At 43.2% G+C, this 23828-nt stretch overlaps 1 protein-coding gene across 3 annotated transcripts in view; it reads right to left on the minus strand.

The window, feature by feature from the left end:
• Nucleotides 1-1895: 1895 nt before the first annotated feature.
• The window catches only part of LOC110973545 (partner of bursicon-like), a 32239-nt gene continuing 10306 nt past the window's right edge, over nt 1896-23828 (minus strand). For 2 of the 3 annotated variants that reach the window (XM_022224435.2, XM_087148131.1), the window contains exons 2-3: nt 8940-9230; nt 1896-4111 (exon numbers count right to left, since the gene is read on the minus strand). In XM_022224435.2, the coding sequence (XP_022080127.1) occupies nt 3959-4111; nt 8940-9230 (444 nt within the window). In that variant the 3' untranslated portion in view covers nt 1896-3958. Of the gene's footprint in view, nt 4112-8939; nt 9231-9676; nt 9793-23828 lie in introns of those variants that run through there. The other variant, XM_087148132.1, reaches the window with a different exon arrangement.

Consider the following 23828-nt stretch of genomic DNA (forward strand, 5'->3'; position numbering starts at 1 on the left):
TCGCCGGTTTTTTTTCCTGCAGGCCTCTGCAATTGAAGAAGTCAACAAAAATTTTGTCAAGCAATCGTTTTTCTCCAAACAGTATTCTTTTCACATTTTAATTCGATTTGAAAATACCGCAAATCCTTGTGCGACAGCAGGTTCATTTTACAATAATTTTAACGGCTCAGCCTCGATGATGAATGATGCATTCATGTTTACCGTCAATTGCCAACTTATCTTGTCAAATTAAATCTGAAGTAACTTTCATTTCCAGACAGCTGTGAATTTCAATTGTTTGACAAACTGCCGATAACCTGTCAAATGAGAACTGTTTAAAAATGAAAAACAGAATTCCAGCCAGAGCGATTTCTTTTGCAAGCGGCATTGGCATCTTGATGTAAAAGACACGGAAGTCTCTATTTTTTACACAAATGCAGAAGTAACAAATAACTCAGGCATGAAATGGCATATGAAAACTTGTTTGAGCGCTGATATGGGTATTGATACTTTCTCGATTACAAGAAGTAGTATAGGGTGTTTAAAGACCAAATTGCTATTTAAATTTACTGTAAAAAGATTGGTCAACTTTGGGGTTGATGTTTTGCCCAATGCTGGTGTAAATATCAACTTCCCAAACTTGGGGAAATTTTTCCCAGTGATGGAAATTGACCAACAATGTGGTAGCTTTAACCAAGGTTGGGCAAATAACAAATGCCCAACACTGTTTGACCATTTTTTTAACAGTGTGCCGTGTTAGACTTCTGCCGAATATGAGGTAATTGTGTGAAGTCCTAACTGTTATTTTGTGTTAATAAGAGATTTTTTTTCAAGATGTATTTTTGCGTTGGGGAGATGTTAATTATATATAACAGGTTTGCCCTTACCCAACGTATATTAATAACCACTGTATGCTCAGTGCTTGTCCGAGAGCTTGCTAAAAAACCTCACAAGCTTACTCGGGTGGGACTCGAACCCACGACCTCCTGCTTACTAGTATAAAAATACATCTTGAAAATAGTTCGCGGTACTCGCTGCTTCATTTGACTCGGACCGGCCAGCCGACCCCAGCAAGCTCGGTGGTCGAGTGGTTAAGACATCTGCACTAGTAAGCAGGAGATCGTGGGTTCGAGTCCCACCCGAGTAAGCTTGTGAGGTTTTTTCGCAAGCTCTCGGACAAGCGCTGAGCATACAGTGCTTATTAATATACGTTGGGTAAGGGCAAACCTGTTATATATAAGAGATTTTTTGGAAAGGCTTCCAAAATTTGAGTCCATATTTTCGAAATTCATAACCGAAACGTGACAACCTGTATCCTCTTGAGTGTTACTAAACATTACTTCCTTGTCTTACCTTTCCCTTCTTTCTGAAAAGGGGAACGTTCGCATCCGGGGCTTTTGAAGTGTTACTCCGCCGTTCTGTGATGTTATGTAGCCACAAGCAGACTGTGGCATACTTCGCATAATTGGATGAAATCAGTTCAGAAATTAAAAACAAATATGCAAAAATATTTCTTCTTGTTTGCTTTTTGCTTACACATCGTGCGTCCTTGGGTACATTGTAGAATTTAGTTTAATCTCAATTTTTGTGGAATACAGTTCCGTTTGATCGCCTTTGAAAGGGGGGGGGTTCTGAGAATCAACTGTTTGGTATATGAGGGTTGACTACCTGTAATGACTTTCGACTGAAGAAGCCACTCAGAATGCAATCGCGTGAGTTTTTAAAGTCCTGGGCTTCACGGTTGTGACATCGTAGGCTATACATAGACTGGCTTAGATAATAATCTTCCATGCCAGTTGCTTAAATGTTTAGTCGTGAGAATTAAGTCTCTTTTGAGTTGTGAGTTCTGAAAGACACGGGGAAAAAGCGAACTCTACCCCAGAAACCACCACTAAAAACAAGTGTAGCAAACTCGCTGTGATTGTGTAGGTGTCATTTGACATTGTTCTGTGCACCTACTGGAGGCTTTATTTGTTACTCTGAAGAAATTTACATTTTCCATTTAATTTAGACCTTTTACTCTTACCACATGGTTGCTAAAAGTTCCATCCTTCCATAACTAACTACGGTCACTCTTTCGTTTCGATATCAGTCAAGTGGCATGAATTATGACATAAAAATATGGATTTTTTAATAATAAAAGGAAGTGACTATTTACCGTCTCGTCGGCCAAAAATGTAAATGCAAAATATGAATCTGAATTGTACGAGGTTAAAACTACACGAATGTTTAGGTAAATGCATTGTGTACGTTCTCCCTATTTCTACTTCTCTGCCTCCCTCTTCACATCAACACCACCATGCGCCTTTCTCTTTTCCCTTTTCTCATCTCTCTCAGAAATCCGCTGTCCCATTTCTTTAATCGTTTCCATGTCCTCTTACACTCTTGCTTATTGTCTGCACTTCACCCCTCTGTCATTTCTCTAATAAACCTTTACACTCTTCCTTGTTTTCGCCCTTGTCACCGTTTGGACCGTTCGCCTTCCTCCACCTCGTGTGTCCACTCAACCAAAATGTTCCTGGTTCGCAGTTTCTTCCATGCCTTCTTTCAACGCTACGACACTCACTCTGACACCCAAGTTTAATCAGTATCGGTTAGCCACTACTAGCCGTATTTGCCGGTTAACCTACCCTCAAAAGGAATCCCGGGTTCCGGGCAAAAGTTGACTGATGGGTGTCGGATCACACTTGACCAGGGATGGAAATATTTCAAATTGCCCACTTCTCTCAGAAATCACATCGTGCAAAATGTTAAGTTTGGAATTTCACTTCTCTTGTCACTCTTTGGAAATGTATCATGAAATTTGTAGACAATCTTTTTCAGACACCCAAACTCAGACGGGCTGTTTTGAAATCGTATTGCTTCAATTTGTTTCTAAACATGTCCAAAATGTCAAAAAATGTCCAATATGTCATGTCAAAAATATGTCCCTTACAGCCAACTGTACATCCATATTGTCATAGATGTTGGTCACCTATTGTTACAGTTCAGTGGCGCGTATCCAGGAACACCCCAACCCAACATGGCAAACAGGTTACATTTGCAATACAGAGGTTGTCCACTCCTAATCTATTCTCTCTTTACCCTCTGTCTCTCTCTCTCATCTTTTCAAGCTGCTTTTATTCCCAAGTCCCAAGTTTATCAACACGATTCGATAAACTGAATATGTAATTTTAATACACTTAAATACCAGTTAAATATGTACGCTACGCTACAGTTTCTTTACGTCTACCTTTCTCATAAACAATAAATAAGCTATAAATAACGGTAGGGTTAGAAAAATATTACAGGAAAGACGATAGACATTCAGAGGCTAATCTGTACCAGTTCGGTGATATACATTTTGCGGTATAACTACGTTCCTTCATTCGAGGTACATTGGCCCGTTTTCGCCCGAAAGACTATTCATACAATCTGCTTATCCCTCGCCCAGTTTCGTAATGTTCGAAATTCGTTTCGGTGTGAAATGGATGCACCCTCTCTCCTTCAAAGGTGATAACTTTTTTCCATCCAGCAACATCAATTCCTGTGCTTTAGACGTCAAATGTGTTTACATTCTGTATAATTTTGTTATTTTTTTATTTTCATTCATCTCTGTTTTCCTTTTCCAAACACAACTGGCTGTGACAAAATGCATATCTTTTACCCTGCAATCAATTTCAGCTTTCAAGTAAGAGGGTTTTTTATATTGTGCCACTTGGTGATGCTAAACAAGATCTCCCTTTTTGCACTCTGGCAAATTTAGTCCAAATATGCCTCAGTCAACTTGTGTTTTGATGTAAGCCTGTATAAACATTGAGTTGAAAACCAAATTTTACCGCGGGGAAAAAGTCGACTGGTAGCTGACAGATTAGCTACCTAACTCTGCATACATTTTATCACAGTGCCTGAAACTAAGAAAAAAACTGATTTTTCTCATAAATGAGCAGATCGTGGTCATTTTCTGTAGCGAGTTTCTCCTGCATTAACGTATACGGCGTTAAAGTGTGCATTTTTTGCAGCCGCAGGAGTCTGGCTCCGGAATGTGCACCGGATAACTTCGGCCCATGAGAGCGTTCCCAGACACATCGTAGCAGTCGGTCAATATCATCTCCTGGGGTACCAACCTTTCTTCTCGGCAGCAAGTGCAATTCTGTTGGGAGGAAAGAGAGAACGAGTGAGTCCATGCAGTGAAATGAAATTACACGTGTGCTGTACAAAGGAGTGGATTAGAGGGGCACCAATTAATGTCGTTAAGTATGCTTTCGGTACATATTACGAGCTGGTCCAAGGTAGAAACCAGTCGCCCAGTAAATAAATGGTGTTTGGAAGATGGGAGCTTTCAAAAACTAGAGCGGGTATGTTGCGCAATGATTGTAACAACCATGAGATGTATACCGGTAAAATAAGGCAAATTAGCTGTATTTGGATAATGATATTGCTGTCGTCGCTGTGGCTGCTTTTCAATAATAATAATAACAAGAATAATCCAAGAAGTTAACCCCACTTTGATTCAGAAGTGCTTAGATGTTAATCGTTCATTGTTTCTTTGCTCTAGTTTGGTTCATCTGTTAGTTGATTGAATCACTGGAAGTCTATGTCCCACTGCGTCCAAAACAGATTATTCTGCTTCAGTTTTTGGGTTTTTTGGGTGTCGGGCATCAAAGTCAAGTTTATGCTGTGCTGTAAAGGAAGATTTCGTTTATAAGATGTGATGTTCAGAGGACTGCCTCAAGTTGCCCACCTCCACTGATCAGTGGCCAACATGCAGTTAGCGGTTTACAATCCAGACAGTTGCACTTAGTGAGAGTGAACATAATTTGCAGTTTGCCCGTAGTCAGAGGTATTGTGGGTGTGTTTGTTACCTAGCGCCTCTCTGTCACTCATCCATTAAAAACAGAAATCCCCCATAGCATGGCCAGCGCTGGTCCGTTGGGTATTCCTTATGACATCTCCCACGTCAAAATTGAGTCGATTGTGCAAAGCCAGTTACCAAATCAGCGCTCGCTAATTGCTGTACTTTTGTAATTCTATGCACATCTCAGCATTCTGTTCTACCCACGCTTTAATCGATCAACCACCATTTGGGAAGGCGAGAGAGGTTTGCGACAACGTTTGGCTCGTTCACGGAGGTGTGTGGTGACACGGTGTGTGTGGAGGGGGTCTGTGACCAGTGAACGCTTGGGAAGACGGGGAAGCCATTAACACAGTCACGGGGGTGGACAAAACCGATAGGCAGGACATGATTAATTTAATCATAGGAATTGGATATTGCCACAGAGCTGCAAAGAGCATATGAAGGCGTTCGGCTGGGATTCGAACCCATTGCCGAGCATCTGTCTGCAATCAGCCCAGACGTATCACACGCCCGACGTCGTGGGAAATAGTGGGCTTGTAGCTGGTGGCCCTTTTCATTGATCGATCAAGCTGTTTCATTTGAAGAATGACTCTTGACTCCACCCCCACCCCATGCTTGTGGATATCTCACTGAGCCTCAGTTCGAGTACCGGGATTGTCTTGGTCGTCTTGGCGTTTGGAAACATGTTTGGTTCCATCGTCCATGTTTTTCTTGTGAGTTACCGGACAGCATTGCCCACGTGCTGCTCATAAAGAGGGGGAAGTACAGCTTGGGAAGATCTGGAAAATTCCCGGTCATTTTGATAATTAGACGGTCTAATCAGACTCAATACTCTTGCTTTTTAGATGGAGATCTTTCTAGGTTTGTTTACCTGTAGGCCATTACAAAATATTATAATAATATTATATTATAAAATGTAATATTGTCACGTAAGTTTAGATAAACTTATTACAGCCATTCCGGCGCCCACATCTTCCGTGCAATTTCACAAGTTCTAGTCTAGTCATTGTAGTCGATCTTCGCGCGTTGTACTTTGGCCGCAGCGATCAAGCGATGGCGTTATGTAAGCTGCTTTTGCGTATTTCGCGCACCGAGCAACCGTGTCAGTAGCGGTACTGAGGAGAGCGATAGTGTTGATAGCCGGTTTCAAAGCGTGGTCTCAAGTTCCAGGATCGATGGAACGCCCGCGGGAAGCCATTGCTCATAGCCACTTTAGAGATGACCAACTCCCAATCGCCGATCAGGGATGGTGAAATAACGTCACTGTCCCGAGGCGAACACCGTTCGTCTCAATGCTTCCCAAAAAATGAGTTACTGATTGCCTGAGGGCTGTTAAAGTGTTGCGGAGCTTTTTTTAGCATTAATTGCAGAGAAGAGACGTGTTTTTCAAAAGGTCCGTGCAAAATACGCAAGGTTTGCTCAATTTGCCTATTCCCTATGCTCCGAAGAGTTGACTTATACTTGCCCACTGCATTCTGATTCTAAATGTTAACGCCTCGTTTGTAAAGTTATCTTGGTTTACTGGGTTTCTACACAGTTGTGCTCTTGTAAAGTAGTTGGTAGGCTTGTGGTGTTACCCGATCGTAGAGTCGGTGGTCTGTGTCTCATATCGTTAAACGTAGGTATGATTTACGCATATCAGTTGTCAATCGTCAAACTCCTGAGCGTTGAAGTCAAAGGAAACGGCTGCCATGCGTAAATTTCACACAGGTCGTTTGCAACAGTGCTGTCAGCTTTAAATCATACGCAGGGTCACGTACTAGACCAGCCTCCCCCCCCAAAAAAAAAACAACTTGCAATTCTTTACCCCAGTTGCGTCACAAATGTTCCCAAATATTTGCCATGGACGGGCCGCTCGACTTGTTTACCGCGCGCCGTGTCGACAGCATGCGTGGATTCCTCTTTAGGGTACGGGGCGCATTCGGCAGCTGCGGGTCAGTGAAAGTGGGTTTCGCACTGTTACCCAAGGGGTGAGACAGCCTGAGCACGATCACTTTCGACTTCTTTTGCCAAACTTGTCTCGGGCTTAAGAATATTAAGATGGTTGACCGGGTGAAACGTGCTTCCGGGAAGCAAGTGTTTTTTTGTTTGTTTGTTTTTTTGGTGTTTTTTCTTTTCTTTTCTTTTTGTCCACCTGAAGAGGAGAAGGAAGTACGTGGTACTCCTGATTGTGGAAAGGAAACACACGAGTTTTATTGTTTTAGGATGGGGCTGTTTTCAATTTTCATGTGATAAACAAACCAAGGTTTGGGGACCTCACGTGAATTGCAATTGCTCTCAAACGTGGTTCTCATGCCCGTTTGAAGATAACTACGTGTTCCACGTTAAATACATTATCAACGGTCGGTAGTCTAATATTGAAATATTCCTTAACTTGTGTGGAAAGAAAAAAAATTAAGTGTGCTGAAGTAGAAAAATATCGATAGCACTACAGGACACCACAGAGTATAAAATGGAAAAACAAATCTTGCTTACAAGTCTCCCCCGTACTTGTTCCATACGTGAACAAACGTCATCCTTAAAATTCATTCAATTACCGGTACACGAAAACTTGAGACTCAGCAGCAAACTACACGCGCCTCCGCGTCATACAAGAAATGAATAGCGATGCCTGCAGCTCTGTAAGGCTCTTACACTTGCTCAAGAGATTAGAGAACATGAAAGTGGGAAGTGTGCGTTTTGTTTAGTTTTGTTTTGTTTTCCATTTTTTATGTCACGGACGTCGTGGTACCCACCTTATGCGTCAACACAGTACGAAAATTCAATAATGTGTTTGGAATTCATCACTAGGAGCAATTCAAAGATGATTTTCCTATCTATTTTCACAATATGTGCCCCGATATTGTTTTGATTTTTTTTTTCAAAGTTTTGATGAGTAGATTTATATTTCTTGTTAAAAGTCAGTTTGAGGAGAGACGCCAACGACGTGAAGTCAACGGTAAAAGCCTATGGCACTTGTGGGAGCTGAGCTCTTTATACAGAGCTTTCACACCAACGAGTGAAAAGACCTTGTCAAAATAAAAGCGCAATTTAAGACCGAGAGAACATCAAAACGGTAGAAGTGAATCACTTTTAGACTCAAGGCCGCTTATGAATGGCACGTGATGCCGGGATTTTGTCGGTTGGCGCAAAATCCTGGCCCTAAAGGGCATACGACATTATACAGAAGCAAAGCGGGCGCGATCCGCCCAAAATCACAAGGTTCCGGTAGAGTATCTTATGCTCTCTCCATTTCTGTCAAAACTACATCGCCGGGTGCCGAAGCAAGTGTCAACCTTGAAAGTACAATTAACCAATTGCACCACGTTACCCGGCTGACAAATTAGTTTTCAAGACCGTGTGACTCTAAGTGCCATCTTCCACCGTTTTTTCTTTTTTTCTTTCTTTTTTGGTTGTCACAGAAGTTAGAGTGCACATAATGCACCCGTGTAATTTGTTTTACAGAATCATTTAAGCCTGGTTTCCATATCAACGTAAAGATATGCAGAGAGCATCGTCGATCAATGCCCGATGGTACGCGATGATACGGAAACACTGTATAGTGACTTACGCAAACATCCACGCAGACAGTCGGGAAAGTTGGATCAGGTTCACCTCTGCCGATTGTCTGCGTTCAGTCGCAAGGGAAGGCACGCTCGCGGATGACCAGCAGCGTACAATGACGTCTCTCTCGCTTATAGTGCCGCGCATTTTGTTTTTTTTTCTCCTTGTTACTAATATGCAGCCCCAGCCATCAACAAATTAACAAAATACATCAAACTGCAGTAATTTTTCTGGCTTCAAGAGGCGGTACTGCCACCTCGAAGTGTCATTTTGTGTGAAAATTGTTTGAGTTTCGGTCGCCATTTTGTTTTAATTTTGGTGGTGGAATGACGTCACGCAGCATCTCTTCCGTGTCTGTCGCATGCGTCTTGGCGTCTCGCTTGCCGTCGGTGTTTGTTACAATCATATAGAAACAAGGCTTTACTGAATATTCAGACTTTCCACTTAAATGATGCACGTAAAGACAAGAATGTCCGCTTGTACATAAGATTGTTACTTTGTTGTTTTCATCTTTTGGCGATCTTCCGGAAATTGAAATCTGAAGACACATAATACAACGCAAAAAAGGAGGAGTGTTTACCAAATGAAATCCCGTTGCTTCAGAAAGACGTGGTACAGATTTGGAAATGCACTGCCCTTCGCAATGCCTGACGGTGGCTGTCCCCCTGCAGTAGACCACCTCCCCTCGGTCTTCGTCTAGGAACTCCTCCTGGACTCCGATCGAGCGGACCCCCGCCGCACACGTGCTTACCGGCGCCCCTCTCCCGCCGCTGACTTTCTGCGGGAGCAGATCCAGGCACAGGGCGCAGCACAGCAGGAGGACGGCGGCCGTGGGATAGTTCAGGGGAGCCATGTTGAACAGGTTGAGGACCTGGAAGCGTGAATACAGAAAGTATAATTCATTGAGATGCAAATGCGTTGCTTAGTGCCTGGCGATTTGTAATCTAACGCCGCACCTCCAATATTAAAATGTCAACGTCTCCAAGTGTTACAATACCCTTCTTTTCGCTGCGGGCGCAGTATGCAGATGCAGCAGTCCTGTTATGCAGCTCTCGGTCTGTGATTTTGTTTTCAGCATGTTATATTCAGATAGCTGTTACATGACAACCCTACAGGGCACCGAGTTATAATACATCAAAGTGCAAGAATGTTCCTGAGCTCTATACAGTCGGCAGAACAACTTTCTTGTTTCTCAGAGTTCAAAACAAACGTAGCGCAAACAATTTATGTGTACAGTGTAGATGTTAATTTCAAGAATCCTCGGCCACTTTTTTTTCAGCATTCCTCAGTTACTCCTGTCCTGCGTATAATACTTACGGCAAGGCGTACAAACAACTTCTCTCAGGATGATTGTATTCGGAGTCGAACAGAAATCAGTCTCGCGAGTATCATTCCGTGGCATCGACCCATTTTTTATAAAGAAACCGAAACGGATGTTTATTTTCGAAGCAGACTGTTGCGAGGTCCGTCTTTGGCTAATTCAATTATTTCGTGGCTGCACCCGGACACTTCCGCTTAAAAAGTGATATCATACCCGCATTTAGGGAACTATACAATAACAGCGTGTCAAACACTCAAAGCTGGCGCGCCTCCTTGTCATCAATGTGTGTGTGTTTTTTTTCTTCTGGGATTCCTATTGGGTAGTTTTTGAAAGCGTGTTGGGTTGCACGTCCGCCCGGTACCGGTCGATTTTTCGCAAAATTATGATGGTTTGCGCTTGTCCATGGGTTTGCTGATTGTTTGCCTCATATTGGCAAAAAGAACCCTCATGGTGTTGACCTAGCGACCACGGTTATCTTGGAGTTGCGGGCTTTGCGCATGTTCGGTTTTCTGTCCTAATAACGAGGTCATCATCACGTCAACAGTGGCGTAGCAAATGTGGCCATGCCCCTAAGGAGTTTCTCTATATAAATACTGGATGATATGTGAGGGCGTCTGAAACAAGATCATTGTTAATGACGTGTTCTTTATTTAAGCACAGATCACGGGATGTTTCTTTAGGATGCCTTCAGTTTGGTCAAGGAAAGTGGTTTTAAAGCTATTCTACTTCTGATACTTGTCTACCTGTTGTTCTGAAACAACTGTAATTGAAATAATTCGGTCAAACTTCAACTACCTTTACCTAATTGTAATGCTGAAAGGGGCCTATAAGTCTAACCTGTTTCCACTTTCATTAACATGTCACAGTGTTTAAAAAAAGTCTAACAAATGTCGTCATATTGTCCTTGTTATGGTCGGAATGACATCACTTGAAGTGCGCTTGAAGTGTGAAGTCGTGCGCTGAACTTCAGCGTGCACGTAGACCACTTGATGAATGTTACTTAGGACATTTGATACGCGGTTAAATGACCCGAGTTGAAGGGTCTAGAGTTTATCGAGGCAACCGTACGTGCTGCATGCTGCTTTTTGTGTGACGGGATTCCCCAGAAATGACTCAGGCGGCAGGAAGGAAGATTCCTCGTGAACTTCGGTCAGCATTAAAGTCGCACTGTTTGATGACGCTGGAAGGCAGTGGCCTAGCCAGCGGGGAAGGGGGGAAGAGTTTTCCCCAAGATGTGTTGCAATTGTTTAAACAAATTGAAAGCAATTACACTTTTGAATAGGGCACCACCAATTTTCTTGGAGGAGGGGCAGGAGGGGAGGATTTTCTCTACTATGAAAATAAAATTAGACTGTCGTTTATAGGCAAGATTCCAGCCCCCCCCGACCCAGAACCTGGATACGCCCTGTTTCATTCTAATGTCCATTTTCCTATTCAATTGTGATTGCATATTAGAAAGAAGCACGGTTTGTTTATTCGCAGAGTTTTAAAAAGAAAGAGAGAAAGAGCTTCGAACTTTATCAGATTAGAATGGTTTCGAATGAAGTTGTACGTGTGGCTAGACGCTCAATCCCATTATGCCTGAAGACAGATTCTTGCATGTGTTTACTTCGGAGGTTCCAGTGGTGGCATGGAGCATGGCGCCAGTTAATGCTCAGGACGTATTCATGAACAAGATTTTTGACGCCCAAAATAATGCAGCAGTTTTTGCCACAGAGATTGGTGGTTGTCGGTAGTTCCGCGATTACATCCCGAGATTCCTGCGTATTTTACCAAGTTACTTGTCATTCCTAAAGTATTAATGGCAATCAAAATGATAGCCAGAAAGATTTGTTTTGGAAAGCTTCTACAGGATCAGAAACAGGTCATTTAAGTAATCGCGAGAGTATGATAGGGATATGTAGTCTTCACACCAGCTTGGAATCCTTTGGTGATAAACCTCACTGTAAAACAAGTGTTATTAATGATTAACACCTTTTAAACGCCTTCCCGGTAACACTTTGCGAACATGTTGCGCAACGCAAAGCCAAACACGTTGTGGTGTTCATTTTTAAACAAATGCGTGTCAATGTGTTAATAAGTTCAGGCACAATGACTACACAACACAATGACAAAAAAACTACTTTTATCACTTTCTGAACACTGAAACACGTTCAGTTGCAGTAAACAGTTAACGCAAAGACACGTTTTTGATAGGCATAGCTATCCGGGTTTTATAGAGGAAACCTTTGTTCAGTTGTATATCAGAGGTGGTTCTGAACGCTCGTTTATATTGCTGATGCTCGCTGCATTCCGCCGGTGTTTGTAAGTATTGGCTACGGTCTGTAAGCCCACATTTCAGTGTTGCTGGTGCCGTGTGACCGGAGATAATCGAACCGCCCCTCACAGTTCACCTTGAGTGCAGCATCGCAGGGACTCGATCACCTGTTCCCATAAGGTTATGGTCCGGCGACCACTCCCTCGGTCGATTTGCCTTATAAAAGAGATGTGATTCTTTTGCTTGAATTGCTCTTGACCTTCACCTTCAAGAATGATATCTTCTTAACAAGATCGTAATCTAGCAGATGCTTGTTTGTTGGCGATATTGGGTTTAGAGAAGATCAAGGGCATCTTATTTACCTGGCAACTTTGTTGAAAACTCTGTTGATGTGTGTTTAACCCTTCCCCCAGGGTTTATGAGGAATCATATTGAAATTCGAGGATTTGGGACTGTTAAGGTTAAAGGTCTTTTAATTTTTTTTGGGGGGGGTGTTTGAAAGAGGCCCTCTAAGTGATATCTCTTCACGTTTGACTGGTTACTACCTCCTCCATGCCAAGGCACCCGGTGTCACATCCAGTGACATACGCGCTTTCACTTGCTGTTTAGACACAAGGTGCGGCCGGGGTGTGTTCCAGCCTTGCGCGTATCGATCCCGCCCACATAGTGGACATCGCCACTTCCGGATTCAGGCAAATCATCGAAGCCCAAGGAGCTCTCAAATTGCCGCTCCAGGTACCCACATCTATCTTCTCGGTTGGGAAGCCTGCCATTGCTGGCAGCTTCTAACCTTGCCAAATCATGCCACGAGGCAGTCCGCATTACGCCTCCAGACTGTAACATCACCCATAATATCTCACGCTGGAATATTTTTTACTGCTTTTCGAGTAATGTGAAACTATGAAGATAAATACCACCAAAGTTTGGATCAAAAACATTTTGGTCATTGGGTATTTTTTTTCCTGTTCAGAAAATGAAAGCAGCCGTAAGTAATGACACTGCATCTTGGTAAAAGAAAACTTGCCAAGCCTAATAGCTTAATAGTGCGTGACCTTTTGAAAATTAGCTGGATGTTTCCACAAGTGAAATGAGATTGTTTGCCTCTTTTTTCTTTTTTTCTTTTTTTTTCAGTGTTTTGTTAGTGACTTAGAGTGAGTGGTCAATCCTACGAAAGCGTCTTTTCAGTGAATAAAGAAAGGTCAATGTTTTATCCACGGGAAACCTTAACAACTGTCGTGGTGTAACAGAATGTCAACATTAGTATTTTTTTTTCTCCCTGCCGAGACAAATTCAGTGGTCAAATGGAAAAGTGAGATAACCAGTTTTAAAATGGCCCAATTCTTTTAGGTACCACGGGCCGCTGACCAAACAACCAGCCTTTAGTTTACGTCAGGTGAAAAAATAGGACCAGAAATTCGCAGAAATTGCCAATTACACCTGTGATTGCCCGCACCCTTCTTCCCAACCCAAAGAAATAAATACCATTTTCTCAAACTTGGTTTGCTGCTCACCCATAGTTTTTGAAGTAAAACCCAAAGCCCTTGTGAACCAACACAGAAGGGGGTTCTCCTTGGTTTAACGGAGCAAGGTGATGATATGTTTATTTCCGCTCCTTCATCATCAGTTGGATACAGAGTTGGTGTCAGCAGTATGGCAGTTCAGACGGTGGGGTGGGTCTGATGGGCCCTAGGGCTGGATATAGAGACCTGGTAATTGCATACGCAAACACCGGGTTGGGCTGAGTAAACGCATAGTGATGAAACGGATACGCGAAGCCGTAGCAGTACCATCGCCTGGTACTTATTGCAATATGATATTTCCTTTGAGATCCAGATCACCCAATGGAAGGTCGGATAAATTGGCAATCTTGTAAGAGCTCTGTGCGCACTACCCCTGGCCCGCTTCACCCGCTGGCAACTTGTCAGATTGGGTGGCCAATTTGTCTTGGGTTTCCTACGCACGCGGCTGCGGCACATCTGACAGCCGTGCGGGTTTACCTTCATGTTGTGCGTCAGTATGTTCGCTCATTCAGAGAAAGCCTTCTGAACTTTCACTTCTGAAGCGAATGAGGATTATCAAATTGTCAATGCCAAAATACCGGATCTTTCTTCCCTTTTAATATAGCAACCTTGCCAACATGTTCGGTCAGTGTAGTTTCAGATAAAACATTTCAGCACATACTTGAAACACTGCAAAAGTTGGACTAGTATACATCCTGTCACATGACATGTACTATACAAACGTGGGTGCATTAGTGGAGGTGCCAAGAACTGATTAAATCTTGTACCGCGGGAAGACATGATTAATTGTTACTTTCATGAGCCCTGATTGGCCACTGCTAAGCACTCTGTTGACCTACATCGTGCGAAGTCATAGATTCGATAAAGATCTACGTTGTGATTCATCATCTGCATTTCTTCTTTTGTTTGCGAATTTGCAACTGTCAAGCCTCAACACCCCAGGTGCAATTTTCTTTCCTTGTTATTAGATCACCGTCTCTCGAAATTGGCGCCAAAATGATAGCCGCAAACGCCAGGTGATGTGCTGCATTATGCGGTCTTAACTGGAGTGCAACGCATTCACACCTATCAACTGCCATCCCAGTTAATGTAATTACCCCAATCATGCGAACACAAAGCTATAGCAAATAAATGCTGTTGATTGTAAAACAAAACTTCAAGAATCATAGGCTGAAATATCATTTTCTCGTAACAGGAAGGAATCGCAGTAACACGTCTCTGTAGCGAAGGCACGTCGTTCCCTTAATTGAGCATTTATTCCGAGCAAACGGATTGACAAGTCTGACATGACATTAGGTCACTTGTTTGTTCTTAGTGTGTCATGGATTTATTTATTTATTTGGGTTTCTTTGCATTCGACAATGTCTTTTCATTTCTGAATGTGAATTTGACGTTAGCCTGAAGTCAGTACAGTAACTAAGCGTTGTTTTTACCACCATCCTTTGCAGGTGTCACTTTTTACTTATACCATTGCCTGTTGAAGCTTCCCATCCCTATCCAAAACCGACAGGTTTCAAATTATTCTTGTGGGTATATTTTGCTGGATTTTGTTCCACTTAATTTTGAGGTTGCTTTGTATCCTTTTTATTTTGGTTTTGTCCCATTCAGCGTTTGGGACTTTTAGAAGGGCGAAGTTTGAATTTCCTCGAAGCAGGTCCCTCCTCAGCTAACAGCAAAGGACAGCATCTAAAGGAGGTAGCGTTTTTGCAGGGCAGTACTAACGCTTTCTTTTTGTCTCTCCCGACTTTTTTCACACTTAAGTAAGGAAAGTGCATCTTTTATTTCCCAATAGGGCGGTGGAGTACACGCGGCCGCTCATGCGCAACATGATTGCACTCTTTTGACGAACCTAGTTAAGTGCTTTTGGACAGGTCCCAGGGACAAGTCATTCTTCAAATTGCATTTCTCCCGTTTGCGCGAGCATCGGTCTAAAAATGAGGCTAGATGTTCATGAGCTGAAAATCTCGTTAAGTGTACATTTGCTTGATCCCGCTGAGACAGACCAAGGCCTCGTCTTAGAATGCTAATTGGTTCCCGGTTTCCATCTCTCTGTTTTATTTTGAAGCAGGTAAAGGCCGAAGTGTAAGAGAAGAAACTCCGGCAATCCATGTGTACGTAGCACCTAACCTTGTGATGCTTAACACTGAGTTTTATGCACCGATTTTGTGAAATGGTTTTTGGTGAAATGGTTAACCATTTTATTTCTCCATCATGGTATTGGTGATGTAATTTGTATTAGTATCTTGCCGTGCTTTTTGATTCGTCTCTTCTATGTCTGCTGTCATTTGTTACTGACACTACCTCTGCTGTCTTGTTCCTGGTACATTGTCGTGGCGATGTATGTTTAGGCTCGCGTAAATGTTCAGCTTGGGTACATTTATGTGGCTCGTCGTTTCGTTTCACCGTTTCCTTTTCAATTTCTTTATTTTTCTCTTGTCTATTTGAGAAGCCAGCAATACCAGTTGCTTCCAACGATTTTGTTTTGTTTTGTTTTGTTTTTGCCAGGGCACAGTTCCCAAGATTCCCCAGTTGGGGCAATCTTCAATTGACTCCCATCTCGAATGAAGAGAGAAAAAAGCTCCTATGGGCCACTTGCAGTGTTACCCACCCTTGTATTTACTTGGCATTCATCTCTGCCGTCTATCGTGTGTGTGTGTGGGCACCGTGGGGACCCGACTATCGGTACCGGGCAAATATTAATATCGCGTTTGATCCGCAGGGAACAGGGCAAGACACTCTGGTTCAAGAAAGATGGAGTGCTTTCAGTGAACGTTCATCAGACCGGCGCGAAATAACAGGTTTGGGCAGGTATGGGAATGAGGCAGCCGAGCAACGAATCAGTGTACCGCTGACGTCACTTGAAACGAAAATGATAACGCGACGTGCATCATTTCATTCTTCGAAGTGATCGCTTACTTTGTTCCAGTCTTGTCATGGGTATAATAAACAAATGTCAAATATTCTGACAAAATCATTGGCTTCGAATTGCTTTCTAGATCTTTATTGTCCCGAAGCAATATCGGTGATTATATAATAAAAGAGTTCGATATCAGAAGATTGTTAAAGTCCACATGTATTGTTACTACGTATCTGATCTGTTGCATAAACCTTAAAGCCTGTATTGGTGTAGTTGCAGTGCTTGTATAATCTTAACGCTCTTGGAACACACCGAAAATGTCCAACACTGAATTAAAAGGTGCATGTGTTTTTTATGTTAGTTTACTGAGGTTAAAATGCCGGGGTTACATCTTCCTCAAAGTGAACATTGGGTTTGTCCAAATGAACAGCTAGTATCGCAGTTTTCAGACAGTCGAATGGAAGGTGAAAATTCCAGTTTGAGTCATCATGACTATGTAGCTTAGATTTTCAAAGTTTATGACCAAGTAGATGGTCGAAATATTCTTCAAGTGCATCCTGCCCTTTAAGCGGGCCTAGGCGAGGACGTAGACCCTCATCGGCGTACCAGACACCACTTGACCCTTTTTAACATTTCCCAGGAATTTCCCATTGGGCACCGGGCGTGCAGAGAAAAGCGCACAGGCTAATCTAATATGTCAAATTTCCTTTGAAAACAGCACGAGTGTACCTAGGGACCTTACAATACAGCAATTCTTCGTAACCATCATCTGCGGAAAAAAACGCGCCCCTCTCTTAAGCATCCTTCAACGTGAAAAAAGATGGCATAATCCAACTCTGGTTTTTATTATTTTTTTTTATATTTTTGTTTTGTTTTGTTTTATTTTACAGCCTAATTCCAATCAAGGTGTCCAGCTCAATTGGTAAAGCAACCATTAACGAAGATTTATGCATTAATGCCGCGAGGCTTATGAAGTCAACTGAGCGATATGCTTACTACTCTAAAAAGGATGTAGTAATAAAATACGACTTGGGATAGGGATAAGGGCTATCATAAATGTAGATCACCCTGTGACGACATTGTGGGACTGTGCAGGTCTGAACTCTAATGAAGCTCTGAACGATCAAGGCATGTCTGGGGGGATCCTGGAACACGCGATGATTGTAATTATCAATTTACTTTGGCAGACGGGAGTGGCATCGGGACAGTCCCCTCACAAAACCGAGTCGTAGAGCAAACTCCCTGTGTTACCCAAAGCCTTAAAGACCTGGATATGCATCGAGGTAAATGCCATACTAGGACTGCTTGGATAATGCAAGCTCGGATTAGGGTGCTCCGATATGCTTTACGGATAATCTCGATGTGTATAACGTTTCAAAGTGAACGTCTCGTGGTTTCAAAGATGTTGCGCTAGCTTTTATCAGAGCAGATAACTGCTTGGATCATACCCTCCTTTTATCATGCCATTTGTTTTGAATTGAGACTTCGAAATTTGTACAACTGATGTGAAGAAAAGTCAAGTGTTATTGCATCATCTCCTTCAATCTGTGGTACCATGTCCATTTCTACAGTAATCCCAACTGTCAATGATACTGTGATCGTAATCGATGTCACACCGTCATCAAACTTTGTCGTGATCCATGATGAAGTGGCGCACCCTGAATTTGTCGCTGCTGGCCGAGGTTTCGGACCGGAATTTACCCCCAAACATCTCATGACACTTAAGTGACCACCCCCCGTTGCGCAACAGGGGAGTGGGGTTGCCAGCTGTATACCTCTATCATGAGTCAGCAATTTTGATTATATACCATTTAAAGCAATGTAACCAAACTGATTAGGCTGAATCCGAATCTCTTGTCTAGAGCTAGGTCTAGGTATCCGCGCCATTGGAAATGCGTGGAGGCGCGTAGACAATAGACCTTGCCGTAGCTCTGGAAGCCCGTTTCGGACACGGCCTGAGGCTTGGAGGAGGAAATAGTCTGTTACCTTTTATCAATTTGTGAAATTGTATTACTATTGCCAAAGGGGCTACAAGGAGCAAGACAAACATGGCAGCATCAGGATAAACGTCTTTACTAGACATAGAAATTTGAGATATGGGTGTCTTATGGTATCTTCGTTTTAAAAGCAACAACAACATCACCCTTGGGTGTGCCACTGCCACCAAATGATGATGAGTCATCCAAGCTCTTTGTCTTTGTGGTCACAAATTCACTTAATGTTGTCAGTGGGGCCAGGTCAAATCAATCGTCCTCGTCATTACGGTTGTTGTCGTCGCGATCGGCATTGTCGTCATACCCTTCCCATTGAACTTTTCAATATGGTAGCCTATTCTGTAGTCATTCTGTGTGCATCGCCACGCTTCATTGGCGTGTTTTGCATTGCGTGAGACAAGTTGTCGGAAGGTCTCTCATAAGAAAAGCGATACGCCCACCAGGGAGTACTGTACTTTTACGGAGCGTCTTGCAATGCATCCATGCCACCGGCTTTACAAGACAACCCGCCTAGTTTGTTGGCATGCTAGGCGGAATCACAGTTCCGTCCAAAGGTCCCATTCGAGACACAAGCGATGGGTGTATAATTATACGATCCTCAACCCGTGAACTGTTGCTCACCTCTCGGTAATAATCCCTTTTGGCAGTCCAGGGTCCATTTTTTTTCTCGGGCCATTTGGGTCCTGTTAGTCCCTAGTTCCTAATCAGCTCTGACAGGGTGCTATTTTTGGACCGGTGCCATCCGGGGGTTGTGGTTTGGGAGCGGGAGGTGGTTTTTGCGCAAGGGTGCGGTTCTTGTCAATAATGGGTGCAACCTATCGTGGTGACGATTTGCAGGATAGGCCACTTTCAGAGTTGGGTCTCAAAGCAAAAGTGATTTGGGGGTTCATTCTTTTGGCTAATACCAGGGACGATATTACTCAATCTATTCAAGATATGATTCAGAAAGTAGCCTAAATATACGAAAAGTAATATGTTACTAATACCATACTTATTCAGTGAATTAACATTATGGATCCATTGAGCACATATCAAAATAGCATCTTAGAGTGATGGGCACCTTTTCCTTCCTCCATGCTTTGATTAATTAAAACCCCACTCCAGTGTGACTCAGTTTAAATTTAGTTTCGGCTCGTGACTGGAAATTTGTGATAACGCCGGTGCCGAAAGCCGGGTAAATAGGAACAAACGCCAACGACAGACAACCGTGATGGATCGGAAGAAAAACATACGATGGGTCCAACAGTCAGAGCTGTTATTTAGTACTGCTAATTAATCTGCAAGATGAGGATAAACTAAATGAAAGGTGGTCCTTTCTGTTTAACAGGTCATTTAATACTTATGCAAATGTCAGTTTCTTTTGGAGGATGGACGTGTAGCTCGAGCAAGTAGTCAGTGGTATAGTCGGAAAAGGGCGTAAACATGAAAGCTGACGCTTCTTCAGTTTGCATTTTGAACGAGTCCACAATTCTGGAGTTGGACGTATGGCGCAACGCTTGACAAACCTTTCATTTGGTAGAGTGTAGTACAAGGACCGTTTACCTCTCATGCAGTGTTCAAATTGGGGAAGATTCGAACATGGGCGAATGTACATTTGAAGTGTTAAAAAAACAGCGCTCATTTGGCACCACTGCAAGTTGATCTGGTCCGCGGCTCGAACACTTTTACGTCATGATCGATCGTGCCGATAGATGGATCGCATGCGTAGCGAGCTTGGGTTTCCGTCTGGAGTGGAACGGATCGCGGGATTGCGCCGGTAGATGGATGAGATTATTTTCGACGGGAGGTACTTCACTCTGTCGCGCTTGATTTGGGGGCGGGGGGGGGTTGGAGTGAATGATAAAATGTTCACATGAGAAGAGGGGAATAATATTATGCCGAATTTTTGGCGACGCCTATATCATGCATGGGCAGAAGGTACGCAGAAAAACCTTATTGCACGTAATCAAGGTTATTTAGAACCAACGATATTCGCTCTCGAACTGTTTGGAATCAATCTGCAACGTTTTAACATGTTGAAACCCAGGGCACATACTCAGACAAATATAGTGGCCGTACAAGTAATCTGTGTATATGTTTTTTTTTTTCGTGAGCCATTTTGTTTATGTAATTCTTTATTGAGAATACCGTGCTTATCAGCGCCAGTGCGTCACAGTTGAACACCCGGTTTCCCCTTGTACGCAGTGTTTTTACGTCCAGTCATTCGTCAAGCTGGCTATCTACAAGTTAATAACAGTTGCCCGTGCTGCAACTCGTGAAAATCGAAAGACTGAAACTACGGACCAGACTATGGTGTAATTCAACAGCCAGAATTAGAAGCCATTAATGCGGTGGCGCACCGCTAGTGAACCGTGGTACGCTCGCGTTACATGCCTCTTCGACCAATGGGTTTCGTGGTTCGCCAAATGCACGCGGGCGTCAAGCTAAAAAGCGTGCGGTGCCACCGCAGTTATGGCGTCTAATTGGATTAGTCTGTCCGCCCTGAGCTTAAGTACCCCCTCAATGGCGAAAGAAAGCAGATGGTACTAAGTTTTCCAATTGGGTTCTTTCACGCGTTTGGCGTGCACGCAAAGACCATATATGCGAGGCTTAATTCGTTGTGCGTACTCAGCGTGCTTCGCGTCAAACGCGCATAAACTTGCGCGCCTATGCAGTGAGTGCATACCAAACAGACATAAATGCATAGACCACCAAATGCTATTGAAAACTATAGAATACCGAAGTGTGACGACACTGTGAACCAGAAAGTGCAGTGCAAACGAATGGAGTACGCGCGCGTATTGGTTCACGCGCTGGTTCACGCGCTCATGCCTTTTACACACTAATTGTGCGCGTGACGTATTCACTTCGGTACTCTATAGGAGTATTCCGTGATTTGCACGGCGCTCAACTAAAATCAAACCTACGGGCAAATTCACCCCTCGGTACATGGAATTTACAGTTCTTAAATTTATATCTAAAAAAAATCCTCCACCAGTATTTACCTAAACTAGCCTATGTAGATTCAAAACAGTGCGGTTACAACACTTGAATCGAAGAGATAGCAGTACCGAGGGGCAAAAAAGTAAGCGTACTTTGGGAGCACGTGTGAACAAATGCAGACAGTGTAAGGGCGTTGCGCGTAATGCGCATTGAACAGGCTGTCATCGACCGTTTCGCCGATTGTTTGCCTATACTTTTCAAAATCACGGCTGTACGCGCAAGACTGGTGGTCTATACGGATACATGTCTGTGACACCAAATGACTGTCAATTTCATTTCAAAGCACGTCTTTTTTGTGCCAGCTGGGAGCGGATAGGGAGCATAGATCGCCTGGTCCCTAGTTCAATCGAAGGGACTAAATTTTCACTCAAATGGGGGGGGCAGTTTTACTCCTTAGTATGTTAAGAGAGTAAGGGTTTAACTTGTTTTCGGGAAATGCATCACTATATGGGATTCATAGACAGTGTCGCCCTACATCAGAGAGTAAGAATGTCGAATACTGGTAAACAGAGCAGGGATGGAACGAAATGTTTGCCCTCTGAAATGAACGTTTGGGTCTCCATCCACAAACGAGTAAATTGGGTCGTCTTCAATTTGGTATCATAACATCTGCATCTTTAAGAGGTCAGGACTAGGAGGACGCCTTGACATCAGGCAGCCGTAAGTCTACCGTGACTACGAGTACTGCATCTCTGACTTCGTGCTCATTTGCCTGTTTTAAAATCACTTTCTGTTCACTAACTGGCTCGCCGTAATTACATGTCAATTGATCATGAGATGCGACCGGTTGTTACGCCCATACTGCCGCCCCCGCATGTGTGGCTGTTCAAAAGCTAGTTCTGCCAAAGATGCCACCGCTATAGGCCTACAGTGTTACAGTTGGCTGTAGTTAAGTAAAGACAGATAAGCATCGCAGGTTAGCCCCTTGAGCAGTAGGACTATGCCGAGTCTGAAACAACTTTCAGAAGAAAGTGTCAGGTCATTGACTCCAGAACTCGCCACAACAAGACAAAACGTACTTTAAAAAGTGCATGGCCTCGAGCTAAATAAATCTGGGGACTTGTTTCAAAGGCGAACAATAATTGACGAGAATGAATGTCTAAAATTGTTGAAATTGGTGGGGCGGTTACGAGTATAAACGCGCTTCGGCCAGGGGCAATCAGTTCAAGTCTGTTCTCTACAATTCAAATGGTACCCTCACGTGAATACATCACCAAAAATATGCGTGCGTGGACACGTTACTATTTCTTTCCTCATCGGTGCATGTTAGCTATGTAGTTCATATTTCTTGTTTTCCCCTATGCAGCAACCACATCCGATGGAGTGTGAACATACCAAGTATTTGGTATATTTTCCCTGGTAATATAATTAATTCATTGCTCTTGTTTATTTTTATGCAAGCCCCAGTGAATCCACTGCCCTGAACGGCTTCCACCCCGTCGCAGATCTAACTTATTAAACCACGACAATCGAAATAAACCATACGTCCTGCCTTCAGCAATCAACACGCTCAGGTAGGGTTTTTTGTCATTATTATTTTCTGAAGTGGCGCAGATTGAAGAGAGACCACCATATTTCCTTGTCATATCTTGCCCTTAAGGGAAGCACCTGCCGAGCGGCAGTCACATAATGTGATAAGGCACAAGAGTGTTTCTCTTCTTAAGAATATCAGGGGCCTGCACACGTGCATCACGTCCCCCCCCCCACTCCGAGTCGACGCTTGCGGACTTTATACCCGATGAGCTGGGTATTTTACGCTGATAAAAAAGCCTAGCAGATGCAAGCTTTGTGACACCGTGTTTGCAAAGAACGGGGGTTTAATGTTCTGTTACCTTCTACGCGAGTAATTTTCGTCTCAGGAATAAGAAACAAGGAACCCTTCGGTGAAATGTAACGGGGCTTATTACACGGGTAATTATCCTGACACTTCATTACAAACTCTTTGATTGAACAATTTTAGCAGCGCCCCTTCGGGTAAACAGCGCTAGAAAACAAACACGTATTCTTAAAGTTTAAAGCGTCGTGTCAGTACCTCTCGAGCGTTTGTGTAGTGCAAAGCAGTTGCATAATCTGGGTTGAACTTGCTAACCCACAACTTCCTGCCAACTGGTGCAGACACCTTTGTCCGATACAGAGCAAAGACCTGAACAAATAGGTATTTGGCGGAATTTCAGTTGGGATGTACATTTCAATATCTGGCTAATCGCTGTAAATAGTCTTTCCTCTAGGGTCACGTATCCCTCACTCCGTTTGGCGAGATTCAGATCGAAGGACCCCTTAACGATTGTTCAAAATCTGTCTTTCAGAATCATTTCGGTTCGCACCCCCGTAACGAGTGATTAATTTTATCGTCTGAAAAGAGTAAATGCGAGCACGTGTGCCACTGGTGTAAAATGGCCGAAAACATCCTCATCAGTCATCGCCTGAGACATCTTTTCCACGAAACATGAGTACTGCACGTCAAAGCGTGTGTTCTGTTGGAAGTAAGTGCAATCCTCTCAGTTTTTTAACTGAGATTGTGCACTAATTGTTATGTAA

The sequence above is a fragment of the Acanthaster planci genome, linkage group LG17, assembly GCF_054643075.1.
Source record: "Acanthaster planci isolate LZ-2023a linkage group LG17, COTS_SCS, whole genome shotgun sequence".
Taxonomy (NCBI): domain Eukaryota; kingdom Metazoa; phylum Echinodermata; class Asteroidea; order Valvatida; family Acanthasteridae; genus Acanthaster; species Acanthaster planci.